Source organism: Bos taurus, chromosome 14, assembly GCF_002263795.3.
Source record: "Bos taurus isolate L1 Dominette 01449 registration number 42190680 breed Hereford chromosome 14, ARS-UCD2.0, whole genome shotgun sequence".
NCBI classification, from domain to species: Eukaryota; Metazoa; Chordata; class Mammalia; order Artiodactyla; family Bovidae; genus Bos; species Bos taurus.
The window spans coordinates 77,369,309-77,387,073 of record NC_037341.1 but is presented as its reverse complement, the minus strand read 5'-3'; the positions used below and the strand labels follow the sequence as shown (position 1 = coordinate 77,387,073).

Here is a 17,765-nt window from a genome sequence, read left to right as displayed (position 1 = left end):
TACATCTTGTTGATGTTTGATATTATTTCAATCATCTTATCATTTCCATTGTTTCTAGATTTCTTGTTATGAATATGTTGTGATGAACACCCTTCTACATAAACCTTTGAGCAATCTAACTTTCTTGGAGAGCATGACAAGGAATAAGATCTAAGATTATAAATACTTAAGATACTTAAGTTACCAAATTGTTTCCAGAAATAGAAACATATATTTTATGTTTCTACCAACAGTGTATGAACATGCCTATTTCATTGCATCCTTATGAATATGGAATGTTGATGCCTTTTAAGAAACTGAAGTTTTGGTTAGGAAGAAAGAGCATAAAGACCTTTATAGAATTATATGTCTTTTGAACTTCATTATATGTTTAAAGTGCAGTTTTCTTTCTTTTCTGTTTTTGTCATATCAACAGGTTGTTTAGGAGTGAAAATTGATAAAATTTAGAGGTGAGGGGAGAGAGCCAAGTTGGAAATATGAGTAGCAAGATTCTGACTTGTGCAGCTGAGTGTATGGTAGTGCCACTTAATGAGAGAGAAATTTGTGAGAAGGAGAATGGGGCGGAGGAGGGGGAGAAGTCACTCCTTTCTGGACCCCTGAACTTGCAGCAGTTGAGTACAGTCCAGGGGATCTAGAACTGTGCTGCCCAGTATAGTAGCCACTGACGCCTACAGCCATCAGTCACTTACAATAAGGCGGGGTGAACAGACAGTCCGTAAGAGTAAAATACAAAACTGATTTAGAAGACTTCCTAAGAAAAGAGAATGTAGAAGATATATTGTTTCACTTAAGATCCAACCAGGAGACAGAAATCACACAATAACTTGAACAGGAAACGTTTACTGTAAAGAATTATTAACTCTAAAAGGGAGTAAGAACACTCTAAAAGTCAGAGAACACTCAGGAACACCCTTTGGCTAAGGGAGAGTTTCCAAGGAAGGACAAGCTTGGCGGTTGGCCTCCTTTCCGAAGTTAGGACTCAGATCAATGGAGAAGCCTGGTTGCAGCCCATTGGGTGGAAGAGAAGTTTCAAGGGTGGCCCAGATCGGAGCTGGTCCATGGTTGCCAGGCAAGCAGAAACACCCTTCCAGGGTACAGAGGAATACATCTGGCGTGCAGGTTGCAAAAGGGACTCAGGGATGGGAAATCAGCTCTGGGCAGGGCGATACACAGCCTAGAGTGTACGGTACGGGTCCTGGTCACGAGGACCGTGGTGGATGCTGTCCGTGGGGCAGACCGCCTGAGGCTGGTGAGCAGCTGGGCACAGCGAGTGGGGGTGTTTCTGTGCCAACAGGGTGGCATGGCAGCTGGACCATGTGGGGTCCACCCTAGGAGGGGCAGAGAGACAATCGCTGGGCTGGGGCTGAGGCTGTGAACTTGCCGAGTGACTGCACACGCTTGGTGTGAGGCTGTGGCAAGGCACCCCTGCAAGCGCACTCACACCAGGGACCCAAGAGGAGCAAGAAGAAAACAGAAGAAAACGCAGCACGCCAGAACCAGGAAGACAGCCTCCCCCCTTACAGAGTCCCTCCACGGAGAAAACATCCTTGTGCTTGCTGCAAAGAGATTCTTAAAGCTCTGTTATCACAGAGCAGGTAGTTCAATGCTGAATTTCATAATGACATTTAATCTAATATTAATCAATCTAATAATAAACTGATAATTGGCACGCTCAATATTTTTTCTATTCATGTTGAAACAATAAGGTTTTGGATATATCAGGTTAAATAAGACACATTACTTAAACAAACATCACTTTTATTTTCACTTTTCTAAAAAAAATGCAAACAGTTGAGAATGTAAAATGTGGATATCCAGCAAAAGTGGATATCTGATCTCTGGAAATTATATCCTAGAAATTGATAGAGGGACTTAGAAGAGCATACAGAGAGAGGAGAGATCTAGGGGGAGGCCCAGTCCCCCCAAATTTAAAGGTTTGTGTGATGGTTAGTTTCTTCTGTCAGCCTGACTGGGTGGCCAGGATGTTTGGTCAAGCACTACCCAGGGTGTTTCTGTGGGGCTGTTTTTGCATGAAATTGGCATTGGAATCAGTGGATGGAGTGAAGCAAATTGTCCTCCTTAATGCGTGTGGCTCTTCCCCTTCAACTGAAGGCCTGAATGAAACAAAAAGACTGAGTCTTTCCCAAGTAAGGCAAACTTCCTCCTGCCTGACCACCTATGAACCAGGACAGAAGCTTTTCACGTCCCTCGGACTGGGACTGAAACACTGGCTCTTCCTGGGTCACTGCCTGCCAGCCTTCAGACTGGGTCTGCACCATTGACTCTTCAGGGTCCTCAGCTTGCTGGTTCATCCTGCAGATCTGGGGACTTGTCAGCTTCCATAATTGTGTGAACCAGTTCCTTATAATAAACGTCTTTACAACACAGACACGCCCACACTGTGTGCGCCTGTATCTCTGGATAAAACTTACTAATATAGTTGAATAGAGAGAGAAAAGGGCTTCCCAGGTGGTACCGCAGTAAAGAATCTGCCTGCCAATACAGGAGATGCAAGAGATACAGTTTTGATCGCTGGATCAGGAAGATCCCCTGGAGAAGGAAATGTCAACCCACTCTAGTGTTCTTGACTGGAAAATTCCAAGGATGGAGGAGCCTGGTGGGAGTCAGACACGACTGAGTCAGACACGACTGAGTGACTGAATACACATGGAGAGAAAAACCCAAGAAACACCAGAGACGATGGGTGGGTAGCCAATGGGAGCTGTAGGAATGTGCTGGGAGAAACTTCCCCCTAAGAGAGAAAATTCTAGAACACATTCTTAGTATGCTGATGGCAATGATGGCAGGGGGTTGGTAACGTCGGTTATAAAGGATATAATGGTATGTGGAGTGGGAGGTTTTGTTAGGTGTGCAAGGGTGGTGCATCAGACCTTCAGTAGTGGAATGGTGGGATCCACGTGAGGCGGCATCAAGCCTTGCTTGGTACTGAGACAGAGATATGGGTGCCGTTCTTGATAGAATAGACTGCCCTTTCCTAGAGGACAGAACAGGATAAATAAGCTTTAGAAGAGCTGATGACAGAATGTCTGTTAGCACCTGAATTTATCTCTGGCATTATGTTTCAAAATGTTGGCAGGAATAGAGTGACATTGACTTACTCATTCCAAGTCAGGGAATAACTAAATTCTTTGGCACTTGAATTATTTTGGCGTCAATTATCTGGACTTTTCAACACCATTCTGATGTTTACACAACTTCCTTTTCTTTTAAGTAATCTTGGCTCTCCTTTGTCACACTTTATCTGCTTTTATACTACGTTCAAATAAGACACAAAATACTATAAAATAGGGTATGGATACATATTTCTACTGCTTTACAAAGCAGTGTGAGATTAAAGAACAGACTAAAAATGTAGAAGGCAGGGTTTTAGCAATGTGCTCTTCTCTGATCCTAAGGGACAAAATTTAGCTTCTGAAAGTTGTAATCTGGGAAGTGATTTAAGAGCTGACTCTTGATAGACACCTTTCCAGTTCTGGTCTGAGAGTTCTCATCCAGGTGTGAAATCTCAGTCCCTTGAACAAGACCTTTAGGCCCTCTGGGCCTCAGTGTAATCTCCTGGAGAGCCTGCCTTACGCAATTCTAACCTCAGGATGACCTTAGGAATAGAAAATTAAAGACAGCGAAACTGGCATACCGTATCAGCTCCATAAAATCAACACTTTATGCAAGACATCAAACAAAGCAAATGATAAGACAGTCTCTCGGTTAATCAGTCTCAGTGGCGCAAATCACAGGACTTGGTGACTAAAGGAAATGGGTGCAAAGTGAGAGCACTTGGACTTGGGACTCTGCAGACTGAGGCAGTGTTCCTGCCTGTGGGGCTTGCCCCTCTAGGTAAGCGAGAAATAGGGAACCTTGCTTGTGTCTGTTTCCTGATCAGTAACTCCTAGCTCACCTGGTAAAGAATCTGCCTGCAGTGCAGGAGACTTGGGTTCAATCCCTGGGTCTGGAAGATCCCCTGGAGGAGGACATGGCAACCCACTCCAGTATTCTTGCCTGGAGAATCCCCTGGACAGAGGAGCCTGGTGGGCTTCAGTCCTTGGGGTCACAAGAGTTGGACACGACTTAGTGACTAAACTGCCGCCAAAAGTTAGATGGAAATAGCCACTTCAGTTGACATTTAGACTTTCTAAAAAGAATCCCTGAAGAAAAATGTGTATTTCAGAGAAAGAGTCTGTGTATGTCCCCTAACAAAAGAATTTTAATTCATACTTTGATATTTCTTTAATATGCTGCTATGTTTAATCAAATATTTGCATGGCTAGGGTGGTAACTTAGGTAGGAGTGCCTCACATGCGTACAGTATCTGATTCAATGAGGAGAGGTGAGTTGAGCGTACTTTTCTGCAAAGGAAGCGTGTATTGGATTAACTCATTCAAGGGTGAAGTAGAGGGCATGAGCATGTCCTTGGTCAGGATTTCTGGCTTCTCTGGCGAGTGCAAACCTCACTGTACTTGAGGATTGTGATCTCAGACAGAGGCTTCTTGTTAATGAAAGTCCACACAGAGTTATACAATTACTTAGCAAGTTAACAGGTTCATTGCTTTGAGGAAGTAGAAGGTTTTTGTCCCCACAGATTCTTTTGGAAAGCTAAAACCCACAGAAAAATGGCAAGGATGGCATCACTAGAATCCAAACATCTCTCAATGAATGTCCCAGTTATTGACTGAGACTCAGTTAATAACTGAGGTAGCATCAGGCGGTTCAGCCTTATGAACATTCATTTCCTAAAGTGCTCCCAGTACCAGCATCTCACCTATGAAAATTAACGTCATTTCAATAATATCACACAGCATCTGTGCTTATATTTCTCCATTCGTCCCCAAAGCATCTGTGACAGCTTTCCCCCGAGTCTACAATGTAACTGAGGTCACACATTGTGGGTTTTTTAAGCATTTACACATTGTGTTTTGTTGATATGTACCTTTTGTCTCTTAATCCTAGATAGTGTGAATATCTTATTCACCAGTAATGAAATCTTCCACCCAGAAGTTTTAGCACCCGCTACTGATCCTTGCCAGAAATAGGCATAACATTGGCCTTCCAAAAATGGTTGCTTAAAATTCTATCATTTCATCTGTAGGAGTTGCTATTCTCTCATAAGGAAGTTCGTGCTCTCTCACTGTCTCTCTCGTTCTGTATCACTATGGACCCCTGGACATGTGAAGGAGAGGTTTAATATATTAGTATTTTTCTTTCTGATGGCCAAATTGTCCCAAATTTGGCAGTGGGACCTCCTGCAAGCTAGACCGTATGCTGGGGGTGGGGTGGGGGAGGCGTATGTGTTTTACATGACCCTATTAGTTTTTTATGGGTCCATTTTATAATGATTTATTTTGGGGTGGCAGTTTTAGGTCACAGCAAAATTGAGAGGAAGGTGCAGAGAGTTTCCAAACACCTTTTACCCCTACACGTGCATAACCTCAACCATTTTCAACGGTCTCCCACCAGAGGGTATCTTTGATGAGCCTACCTTGCCACATCATCATCACCTAAGGACCACCGCTTATGTTAGGGCTCATTCTTGGTGTTATGTTCTGTGGATTAGAACAAATTCATAATAACATGTGTTCATCATAGCAGTATCACACACTGTTTCACTGGTGGTGATACTGCATGGATATTGCACTGTTCCAGGTGATATCACTGCCCTGAAAATGGTCTGTGCTCTGCCTGTTCATCTTGGCGCCCCTTCGGAACCTTTTTACTGTCTCCATAGTTTTTTCATTTTCAGAACGTCATATAGTTGGAATCATACAGTATGTAGACATTTCAGATTGGCCTCGTCCACTTAGCAGTATGCAGTTCAGGTGCCTCTCTGTCTTTTCATGACGACAGCTTATCTCTTCTTACTCCTAAATATTATCTGCTCACCTACTAAAGGACATCTTGGGTGCTTCCACATCCTGGTAATTATCAATCAAGCCGCTATAAACATCCATGTGTAGACTTCTGTGAAGACACACGTTTCCACTCATTCAGGTAAATCCCAAACAAGTAGTGTAGTAGCTGGATTGTACAGTAAGAGAATGCTTAGTTTTGTAAGAAACTGCCAAACTGTGTCCTGAAATGGCTGTACATTTTGCACCCCCACCAACAATGAATGAGAGTTCTTTTTGCTCTACATTGTGGCCAGCGTTTGGTCTTGTCAGTGTTCTGGGTTTTCACCAGTTCTAATAGGTGGTATCTTGTTTTCATCTGCATTTCCCTGATGACGTGTTGATGTGCAGCCTCTTTTATGTGCCTATTTGCCATCCATACAGGGCTCCCAGATGGTGTTAGTGGTGAAGAACCTTAGACAATCCCGTGGACAGAGGAGCCTGCAGGGCTAGAGTCCATAGGCTCGTAAAGAGTCAGACGTCAGACGTGGCTTAGCCAGTATGCCATCTGTATATCTTCTTTGGTGAGGTGCCTGTTAAGCTCTTTAGCACATTTGAAAAATCAAGTGATTTTCTTCCTGTTAAGTTTTAAGAGTATTGTGTCTGTCTTGGACAGCAGCCCTTTGAAAGCCTTTTCTCCAGTTCTGTGGCTTGTCTCATTCTCTTGACTCAGTTTTTAAACACTTTCTAGGTTTCTGGCATAATAATAGGTTCTAGGCTCACCTCAATCTTTCCTTGTTCTGTTTCTGAAAGCAGCCACTTCTCCAAGGGACTCTGAGTCCTTGTAAAGAGCAATCTGGGTACCTGGTGCTCCACAGCAATAGGGAGGTGCAGATTTGCGGAGTCTGAAGCTAATATACTGAGTTGGCCGAAAGTTTCCTGCCTTTTTTTTTAAAGCCAAAATGAAAGACACATTTTTCATTTTCACCAAGAACTTTATTGAACAATGTATTCATCATTTTGTTCCATGACCTTCTGCCATTTTTCAGGCAACCTCATAATTCCATCTTCCCAAAACTTATCTTTTTGAGCAAATAGTTGTTCCGGTGCTTTCTGCAGTCTTCCAGGGAACTGACATTTTTTCATTAAAAGAATTTTGCAAATACTGAAATAAATAGACATCTGAAAGTACAGTGTCTGGTGGATATGGCAGATGAATCAGAACTTCCCAGCCAAGCTGGTCGTCAAAGAAACACAGAGTATTTTATTAACTGGATGGGGGATTGTGCTTTCTCTGTTAACTAATTCCAGACACTTTTCATTGAGAGCAGCTTTCAATTGGTCTAACTGGGAGCAGTACGTGCTGGAATTAATCATTTGGTTTTCCAGAAGGAGCTTATAATAGAAGACCCCCTTCCAATCCCACTATATACACAACATTACCTTCTTTGGATGAAAACTGGCTTTTGGTGTGGTTGGTGGTGGTTCATTTAGATCTTTTCCTTTTCACATTATTGTACAGTATCCACTTTTCATCACCCATCACAATTTGTTTTAAAAATGGAATGTTTTCTTTCTTTTGTCATATAATTTTATTTTCTTTATTTTTAAAATTAATTTATTTTAATTGGAGTCTAATTACTTTTCAATATTGTGGTGGTGTTTTGCCATACATGGACATGAATCCACCACGGGTGTACATGTGTTCCCCATCCTGAACCCCCCTCCCACCTCCCTCCCGATCCCATCCCATCCCTCTGGGTCATCCCAGTGCACCAGCCCCGAGCACCCTGTCTCATGCATCAGACCTGGATTGGTCATCTGTTTCACATATGATAATATACATGTTTCAATGCTATTCTCTCAAATCATCCCACCCTCGCCCTCTCCCACAGAGTCCAAAAGTCTGTTCTTTACATCTGTGTCTCTTTTGCTATCTTACATATAGGGTCATTGTAACCATCTTTCTAAATTCCATATATATGCGTTAATATACTGTATTGGTATTTTTCTTTCTGACTTACTTCCCTCTGTATAATTGGCTCCAGTTTCACCCACCTCATTAGAACTGACTCAAATATTCTCTTTTTTATAGCGGAGTAATACTCCATTGTGTATATGTACCACAGCTTCTTTATCCATTCATCTGCCAATGGACATCTAGGTTGCTTCCATGTCCTGGCTATTGTAAACAGTGATGTGATGAACACTGGGGTACACGTGTCTCTTTCAATTCTGGTTTCCTCAGTGTGTATACCCAGCAGTGGGATTGCTGGGTCATATGGCAGTTCTGTTACCAGTTTTTTAAGGGATCTCCACACTGTTCTCTGCTGGGGTCCAGCCCCGGCTGATCCAGGGTATTCGAAGGAGAGATGGCATAGGCGACCTATTTATTTAAATATTTATCAAAGATATAAAGAGTAATAGAATGAGGATAGCTCAGTGAGGAAATTCAGTGGAGAAAAGAGGCTGAATAATTCAGCCAGAAGGTAAGAGAAAGAACGACATGGGGAGACCAAGTTTCGGTGAACAAGGCCCGTACTTTATTTTCCAAAGTAGTTTTTATACCTTAAGTTATGCATAGAGGATAATGGGGGAAGGGGTGGAGTCATGCAAGGACAGCAGTTCCTGGTTCTAATCAAAGCCAGGCTTTCAAACTTACCATATGCAAAAGTTCAGGTGATTTACATCATCTTCTGGCCAGAAGGCCTGTTAACATTTTAAGAAACTTATTTTTCTCTAAATGTGATTATTCCAAAGTCAGGCACCAGCCTCCAAAATAGCATTGGACAAAGCTGCATTCCTATAGGGCAAAGGTGAGGTGGGCTCAATCAAGAAAATAATTAACTCAAGAGTCCAAGGTTACAAACATTGAGGCTACTACTTACATTTCTATACACCCATTATATCAATCAATACACTGCCAAGGACACAGTAGGTAAGGAGTATGGAGACTTAGCAGTAAACATTGGCTCAATAAGTGAAAAACCCTTCACCAATACAATTTCTAATTAATCTTTTAACTACTCAAAAGAATCTGTGTTTAGACAGTTTAGAACGTCTCCTGCCTCTCACAGTTGGGAGGCTCTGAACAATCACATGTGGCCGGAAAAACCTATTCACGCAGGCTAGAGGATTTCCAAAGGAGTTTGTAGGTTGAAACACTGTCGCTAACTCTTTTTTCAGAGAGAGGTAGTGGGGGACAGCCCCCCTGTGAAGTCAGAGGTGTAGGTGAGAGCACAAAGCAGAAAGTAGGCAGACTCTGGTTTGGGGGTAGATGCTCGAGAATTTCCAGGGAGACTCCTGAGGCTTGATCCCGCCTTTGCGTATGCCAAGCCTCCTTCCTCATGACCTTTGCCATGGGCGGAGCTCACTCCCCACAGTTCTCCATAGTGGCTGTACTAGTTTGCATTCCTGCCAACAATGCAAGAGCGTTCCCCTTTCTCCACACCCTCTCCAGCATTTATTGTTTGTAGACTTTTTGATGACAGCCATTCTGACCGGTGTGAGATGATACCTTATTGTGGTTTTGATTTGCACTTCTCTGATGTGAAGAGCTGACTCATTTGAAAAGACCCTGATGCTAGGAAAGATTGAGGGCAGGAGGAGAAGGGGACTACAGAGGATGAGATGGTTGGATGGCATCACCGACTCGATGGACATGGGTTTGTGTGGACTCCGGGAGTTGGTAATGGACAGGGAGGCCTGGCATGCTGCAGTTCATGGGGCCACAGAGTTGGACACGACTGAATGACTGAAATGAACTGAACTGAACTGATAATGAGTGATGTTGAGCATCTTTTCATGTGTTTGTTAGCCATTTTTATGTCTTCTTTGGAGAAATGTCTGTTTAGTTCTTTGGCCCATTTTTTGATTGGGTCATTTATTTTTCTGGAATTGAGCTGCATGAGCTGCTTGTATATTTTGGAGATTAATTCTTTGTCAGTTGCTTCATTTGCTATCATTTTCTCCCATTCTGAAGGCTGCCTTTTCACCTTGCTTATAGTTTCCTTCATTGTGCAAAAGCTTTTAAGTTTAATTAGGTCTCATTTGTTTATTTTTGCTTTTGTTTCCATTACTCTGGGAGGTGGGTCATAGAAGACCTTGCTGTGATTTATGTCAGAGAGTGTTCTGCCTGTGTTTTTCTCTAGGAGTTTTATAGTTTCCGGTCTTACATTTAGATCTTTAATCCATAAAAATGGAATGTTTTCTTTATGTTTACATAGAGAAATAGGAGTTAAGAAGGTTCTTTTCCGCTTAATTTATGTGGAATGCAAACATCACAGTGATAAATATAACCAAGCTGGTGCAAATGATATTCAACACTTGATTTGGATATTTTGAGTATGTTGGCTATCTCCTGCACAGCACAATGTTGATTGTTCTCAACTAATGTCTGATTTTGATCACTATCAACTTCAACAGGACTATCTGACCTGCCAGTGAGAAATCTTCAGCATGAAACTTCACAAACCACTTTTGACATGTTTTATCAGTCATAGCACCTTCTCCATACACAGCAGAAATCTTTCTTAAAAATTTTGGTTGCATTTTTATCTTTCTTGAAATAATGAAGCATAATATGCTGAAAATGTTACTTTTTTCTTCCATCTTCAATATTAATGGCTACACAAACACTCACCAATTTTGATAATTTTTAAAATGTATGTTGACACAATTCAACTTACAAAATTGTTTCAAATGAAGTTAAAGACAACCAAATGGTACTGTATGAAGTGCTGTAAATGAAGTCAAAGACAACTAAGTGCTACTACAGCCATCTTACAAAAAAAGTGAATGAAACTTTTGGCCAACCCAATAATTTTGGAACCTGTCTTTTTTAAAAAGAGGAATGCAAAGTTGCAAATATGAAATCAGGCATTCAGCCTTACAAGAGGTCCATAAACTATGAGCTATAAAGTTTGTTTTCTTAGCTTCCCTGTCATTGTGGTATTATTGCTTTCAGCATCAGTGAACAGAATATTCAAATCCAGTACCACAGTGTTCATCTTAGCTTTTGCATTTCATATTTGTATTAGCCAGAATGAAAATCAATGTGGAAAACAATATATTTATTTATTGGTCTTAACATAAGAAGTGTACACAAAAATGATTTCTCAATTACAACACTAACAGTATGATCAAAATTAAATCTGGCAGTAAAGTTCAAGACTGTTTTGTTGTTCTTCTTAGTATGTAATATATTCTACTAAGGATATACAACCAGAGTACTCTATTCAAAACATACTTTTTTTTCTGTGTCATTACATTATCACATTAATATACAGTTAAGTTCATTAGTTTCTTCCAAAATTCAATTTTAGGTTTTGCTTTTTATCTTTAATTTTTCTGAAAATATAAAACATGTATGACCAGAAAGTTAAAAAGATGTACTGAGAAATCTCACTCTCATCTCTATACCTACACCCCATCCTCAGCCATCCGCTATAGGGAACTGTTTTTGGTAATTTGTGGTTTATACTTTTTTTTTTTTTTTTTTTAGAAAATTTGCAAATATGTATGTGTGGGTGCATGCTCAGTCTGTGGACTGTAGCTCACCAGGTTCCTCTGTCCCTGGAATTTCCCAGGCAGGAATACTGGAGCAAGTTGCCATTTCCTTCTCCAGGGGATCTTCCTGACCCAGGGATTGAACCCATGTCTCCTGAGTCTCCTGCACTGGCAGATGGATTCTATAACATTGAGCCACCTGGGAAGCTCATGATTATTTTAGTATCATTTACTAAAGAAGGAAAATACAATAGTTTTATATATGTTTGTGTTAAAGTGAAAGTCACTCAGTCATGTCCAACTCTTTGCGACCCCATGGATTATATAGTCCATGGAATTCTCCAGGCCAGAATACTGGAGTGGGTAGCCTTTCCCTTCTCCAGAGGATCTTCCCAACCCAGGAATCAAATCCTGGCCTCCTGCACTGCAGGCAGATTCTTTACCAGCTGAGCCACCAGGGAAGCCCAAGAATACTGGAGTAGGTAGCCTATCCCTTCTCCAGGGGATCTTCCCAACCCATGGAAGCCCTGATAGCTCAGTTGGTAAAGTAGTTAAAGCTAAAATCTTTAGAAGGTCAGCCTCTATCATCCAGCAGATGGTTGTGAGAATACCATTCCCTAAGCTACAGATGAAATGGTTGGATAGCATCACCGACTCAATGGACACGAGTTTGAGTAAGCTCTGGGAGTTGGTGATGGACAGGGAGGCCTGGCATGCTGCATGCAGTCCATGGGGTTGCAAAGAGTCAGACACGACTGAGTGACTGATCTGAACTGAACTGAAGCTACAGATAACCAAGGTATGAGCTTATGAGTGTGATAAGCCCCTTATTTTCCACTTGATAGTGATCCAGAATGAAAGAGGAGGCTTGAAGATGCAATCAACCACTGATATTTTTTAATGACAAAAGGCAGGTCAACTGTCATTTACACGTAACGTGTCCTCACCCAGAAGTTCTGCTGATAGTACTTTCCTGGTCTTGACAGGGCTTTTAGACCGGCCCATAAACAGCGGTGTCACCCCACACAAATCTAAGGTTGACGGCGTGGCAAGACACGGCCAGTCCCACGCATGACCTATGAATGGTCGACAGAAAGATCAACGTGCTCCGTGACCTACTCTTTCCCATCACTTCCTTTCAGTGTAACTACCCAACCTAACCCAGATAGTCTGAAATTCTTTTCTTTTTTTAAAGATAAGAAAATGTAGCATACTACATACATTCTTTTGCACCTTTGCTTATTTTTCCTCTTCTTTTTTTCCCCCCATTGGATCTGTCCCAGGACTCACCCTGTCTCTGTTCATGGAGATCTTCTTCATTCTTTTCAAATATCGACAGTAGCTGATTGTGCGGATGTTCTACGGATTATCTAACCAGTATCTGTAAACGGCAGTCTGATTCCAATGGTTAGCTTGCTCTTTTGGAAAACTGGATAGAGTACACAATAAATTCAAGCCAGAGGACACTGTGAACCTAAGCAGTGAAATGAACAATTTGGGAAGGATTTTAAGCCCACTAATTGGAACTTCTTTAACAATTTTGGTCCATTCATTCATTTATTCATTCATCCAAGGATTATTCTTGAGCACTAGGAACTGACCAGATAGACCATCATTAACCTTGAAGTGCCAAGTCATCTGAGTTGCTGGAAACGGGGACACCAAGCTCCTTACAGAGAGGATCCTTGAGTTTGTAAAATACGAGACAGTTGATCTGAGACAAGGACACCATGAGAAGGTGGCTTATGGAGTTTTGAGCTTTCACAATCTTCTTCACAACATTCATAATATCCCCAACTATATCTATAGTAGACTTAGGGCACTTAGCTGAGTAACCCAGACTTAACTTTTCAAGACAACATTCTTAAATAGGTTTAAGATACTTATATGTATCTTACACATGTTTATGTTATAAATACTTTTATATCTTATATACACCCATGTATGCGTCCTAAGTCACTTCAGTTGGGTCTGACTCTGTGCGACCCTGTGGACTGTAGCCCACCAGTCTCCTCTGTCCATGGGATTCTCCAGGGAAGAAGACTGGAGTGGGTTGTCATCCCCTCCGCCAGGGGATCTTCCTGGCCCAGGGACTGAATGCACATCTCTTGCATCTCCTGCACTGGCAGGCAGGTTCTTTACCACCAGCACCACCTGGGGAGTGAAAAGTGAAAGTGAAGTTGCTCAGTCGTGTCTCATTCTTGAAACCCCATGGTCTGTAACCTATCAGACTCCTCCATCCATGGGATTCTCCAGGCAAGAACACTGGACTGGGTTGCCATTTCCTTCTCCAGGAGATCTTCCTGGCCCAGGGATTAAACCTGGGTCTCCCGCATTGTAGGCAGACGCTTTACCGTCTGAGCCACCAGGGAAGTCCCCGTATGTACCCATATATGTGTGAATATTGTCTTCTGTGGTGAAAAATGAATATCGATTAGACCTTATTCTTGAAAGTCTGGTTCCTATTATATTATTGGCATAAATGAATCCAGTTATGCCACAGAATATGGAATACGAAAGCCTTGGCCTTCTCCTAGGTGCAAAAGAAGCATCGTTTATTGTATTTCGTCGCATTCTCTTCTATGCCGCTGCATTCTAGCCTCATTAAGATCTGTACAAGCAGAAGGAGCCACTGGCTGACCACAGAGCATCTACCTCAAGTCCAAAGAACACTTCAAACTGAGCCTTAGTTAGTGGTCCCTGAACAATGAGCGGTTTCCTAAAGCTGGACCTCCGGGGACCTGCCATTACCACTTTATGCAGCAGCCACGTGGATGGCAAGAGAAAATGAAAGATTTTCAAACATTCTTTTATGCAGTGAGTGAGTGAAAGTCGCTCAGTCGTGTCCGCCTCTTTGTGACCCCATGGACTACACAGTCCATGGAATTCTTCAGGCCAGAATACTGGCGTGGGTAGCCTTTCCTTTTTCCAGGGGATCATCCCAACTCAGGGATGGAACCCAGATCTCCCGTATTGCAGGCGGATTCTTTACCAGCTGAGCCACAAGGGAATTCCAAGAATACTGGAGTGGGTAGCTTATCCCTTCTCCAGTGGATCTTCCTGACCCAGGAATCAAACCAATGTTTCCTGCATTGCAGGCAGATTCTTTACCAACTGAACTATCAGGGTTTACCCAAGGGTCATGCCAATTAGGGGCTTCCTTGGTGGCTCAGATGGTAAAGCGTCAGCTTGCAGTTGGGGAGACTGGGTTCGATCCCTGGGTCGGGAAGATCCCCTGGAGAAAGGAAGGCTACCCACTCCAGTATTCTGGCCTGGAGAATTCCATGGACGGAGGAGCCTGGCGGGCTACAGACCATGGGGTCACAAAGAGTCGGACACGACTGAGAAACTTCACTGCTACTGCTGCTGCTAAGTCGCCTCAGTCGTGTCTGACTCTGTGCAACCCCACAGACAGCAGCTCACCAGGCTCCCCGGTCCCTGGGATTCTCAAGGCAAGAACACTGGAGTGGCTTGCCATTTCCTTCTCCAATGGATGAAAGTGAAAGTGAAGTCGCTCAGTCGTGTCCCACTCTTCGCGACCCCATGAACTGCAGCCTAGCAGGCTCCTCCGTGCATGGGCAAAAGTACTGGAGTGGGGTGCCATCGCCTTGGGGTTCATGCCAATTACGAAGCTCTTTGCATAAATCTGTTCATAAACTACACTGCATTTGAACATTAAGTGAAACTGCATTAAACAGCCCGGGGGGTTCCCCGGTCCCCGACGGCCCTGGGGCAGCCCTTCCCTTCCAGCAGGACCCCTGCTCAGAAGCAGCCCACCGGGCAGCCTTCCCCTCCTCCCTCTCCGTCTCTCCGTCTGCTGCCCCCGCCTCCCCGCCGAGCACAGTCTCTCCCCCTGGATCAAACCGACCGGACGGGCCCCGCGCCCCGCGCCCGGCCGCGGCTCCAGGGCGCCCCCAGCTGAACCCCGACACGGCCCCGGGGCGGGCGGAGCAGGGCCGGGCGGAGCAGGGCGGGCGGGGCCGCGGGGCCTGGAGCCGGGCCGCCCTCCGCTGGCTCCGCCGCAAGGGGCCATGTCGGGGTTCAGCTGGGGCTACGGCGAGCGCGACGGTGAGCCCGGAGGGGGTGGACGGGGTTCCGCGCGCCGGGGGGCTTCTGGGGTCCTCCTTGGAGACAGCGGCGCTCCGCGGAGCCGAGCGCGGGGCCGCAGGGGGCTGAGCGCGGTGCAGACGCGGACAGCGCCGGGGACCGCGGGGGGCTGAGCGCCGTGCAGACGCGGACAGCGCCGGGGACCGCGGGGGGCTGAGCGCCGTGCAGACGCGGACAGCGCCGGGGACCGCGGGGGCGGGGGGGCGGGCGCTGCGGGAGTCTGGACGCCGTGTAGACGCGGACAGCGCCGGGGGTGACCCCGGTCCACACACCCCGGCCCCCCACCTTCAGACGCGTCCGCTCCCTGGCGTTCGACCAGCGGAGAGCTGCCCCCAGCAGTAACCAGCGACCCGTCAAAGGCTCGCAGTTCACAACAGATCTGACGGCAGACTTCTATGAGCTGAGGACAAGCTTGCTTTTTTGCTCCTTTAAACTCGTTATTCATTTAGGGGAGGCAAATCATGGCCAAGATGTGAGAATATACTTAAGAAATTTTAATGACTTGAATCGCGGCACTGAGATTCAAGTCGTCTTCCTGGCCCCAGCGCCCCGCAGGTCTCTTAATAGCGGTCACTATTAACGGTCCCCCAGCAGCCTGCAGGTAGTTGTCTGGAACTGCTGATTTTAGCAAGATTTTAGGTTCTTTTTGAGAAGTGAAGTTATATTTTAAACTACTTTTCCACGCTTTTTCTTTCTCCTTCCACTCATTCTTGCAGAGACTGGCGGTTAGCAACGAATCATTGATATTTTAAAGCATTGGTCAAAACATGTTTATTGGTGGGAGCAACAGTTAATAATATGTATACTTTTCTTCTTGTATATTCTAAGTTATCAAAAGTAAACTATTTTTTCTTATTTTTATATTAAACTGATTATTTCAAATAGCCATTATGTGCAAAGTGACACCAAGAAAGTCTTACTCTCAATATTAGATCTGTGAATAATAATAGTAATAATACTTTCCTTGGATCAACATGCATATTATTGAGCAGTAGTATACACTTAGTTTTATAGAAAGCTTACTTTCACAAAGAAACAGAAGAGTTTCATTTCTAATTGTAGCATTTTTGAGACTATGATAAACTTGCCAGTTGAAAAATGGCAGCAAGTGAGAGTTTTAATAATGAAAAATATATTTAGGTGGATTTCTCTTTGAGTGAGACTACAATTATAGTCTTACATTTTGCTAATCTTCAATTTATGTTTGGGAAAATTGAAATTTCTTTTAATTTCCCTCTGCTGGAATAATTTTTCTTGTTATTTAATAGTTGGGTGGCTGCATGCTCAGTCCTGTCCAACTCTTTGCAACTCCAGGGACTGTAGCCCACCAGGCTCCTCTGTCTATGGGATTTTCCAGGCAACAATACTGGAGTGGGTTGCCATTTCCTACTTCAGGGGATCTTCCCTGTTTAATAGTTTCTAGGTTTAACAGTGCCCTCACTATGATTAGGAAGGGAAGGGTATTTTCAATCAATGAATATTGATTACTCTTTAATAGGTTAGAAAATATTGGTTCCAGTGAAGTGCATCTGAAGTTTTAAAAACCCATCTTAGAAATGTGTGAGGGAGATTAAGAGGTACAGAGTTCCAGTTACAAAATAAATGACTCATGAGGATGAAATGTACAGAGTGGGGAATGTGGTGAAACATCATGTCATGTTTTTGTGTGCTGAGAGATGGTAATTAGACTTATGGTGGTCATTTTGAAGTGTATAAAAATATCAAATCGCTATGTTGTGTACTAGGTACTAACATCGTGTTGTAGATAAATTATGCTTCAGAAACAAACAGGCGTATAGAGAAAGAGGCCAGATTTATGGTTGTTACCAGAGTGAGTGGGAGGGGGGAACTGGATGAAGGTGATCACTCCAGTTATAAAATAACTGAGTACTAAGGATTTAATGGACAACATGATACATATAGTTAACATTGCTATATGTTATGTATAAAAGTTAAGAGAGTGAGTCTTAGTTCTCATCACAATGAAGACATATTTTGTCTGCTCTTTAATTCTGTATCCATATGAGGTGATTGATGTTCACTAAACTCGTGGTAATCATATCATGGGTTATGTATTGTAAGTCAAATTGTCATGCTGTACACCTTAAACTTACATAGTGCTGTACGTCAATAGCATCTCAATAAAACTGGAGGAAAAAATTAAAAATTGAAAGCATAAAAGAAAGATCCTTTGTAGAAAAGCCATTAACAAGGAATTATTTTATATTTCCGCTAAGAATTGTAGGGCTGTTCTCTGCTTTTGACTTCCCAGTGGCTAAGACAGTGAAGAATCCACCTGCAATGCAGGAG

General features: G+C 43.4%; 1 protein-coding gene across 1 annotated transcript in view; it reads left to right on the top strand.

Annotated features, from left to right (window-relative positions):
• Window positions 1-15,309: 15,309 nt before the first annotated feature.
• The window catches only part of CA13 (carbonic anhydrase 13), a 39,359-nt gene continuing 36,903 nt past the window's right edge, over window positions 15,310-17,765 (top strand). The window contains exon 1 of the mRNA XM_002692829.7: window positions 15,310-15,416. Coding sequence (XP_002692875.1) covers window positions 15,380-15,416 — 37 coding nt within the window. The 5' untranslated portion in view covers window positions 15,310-15,379. The remainder of the gene's footprint in view (window positions 15,417-17,765) is intronic.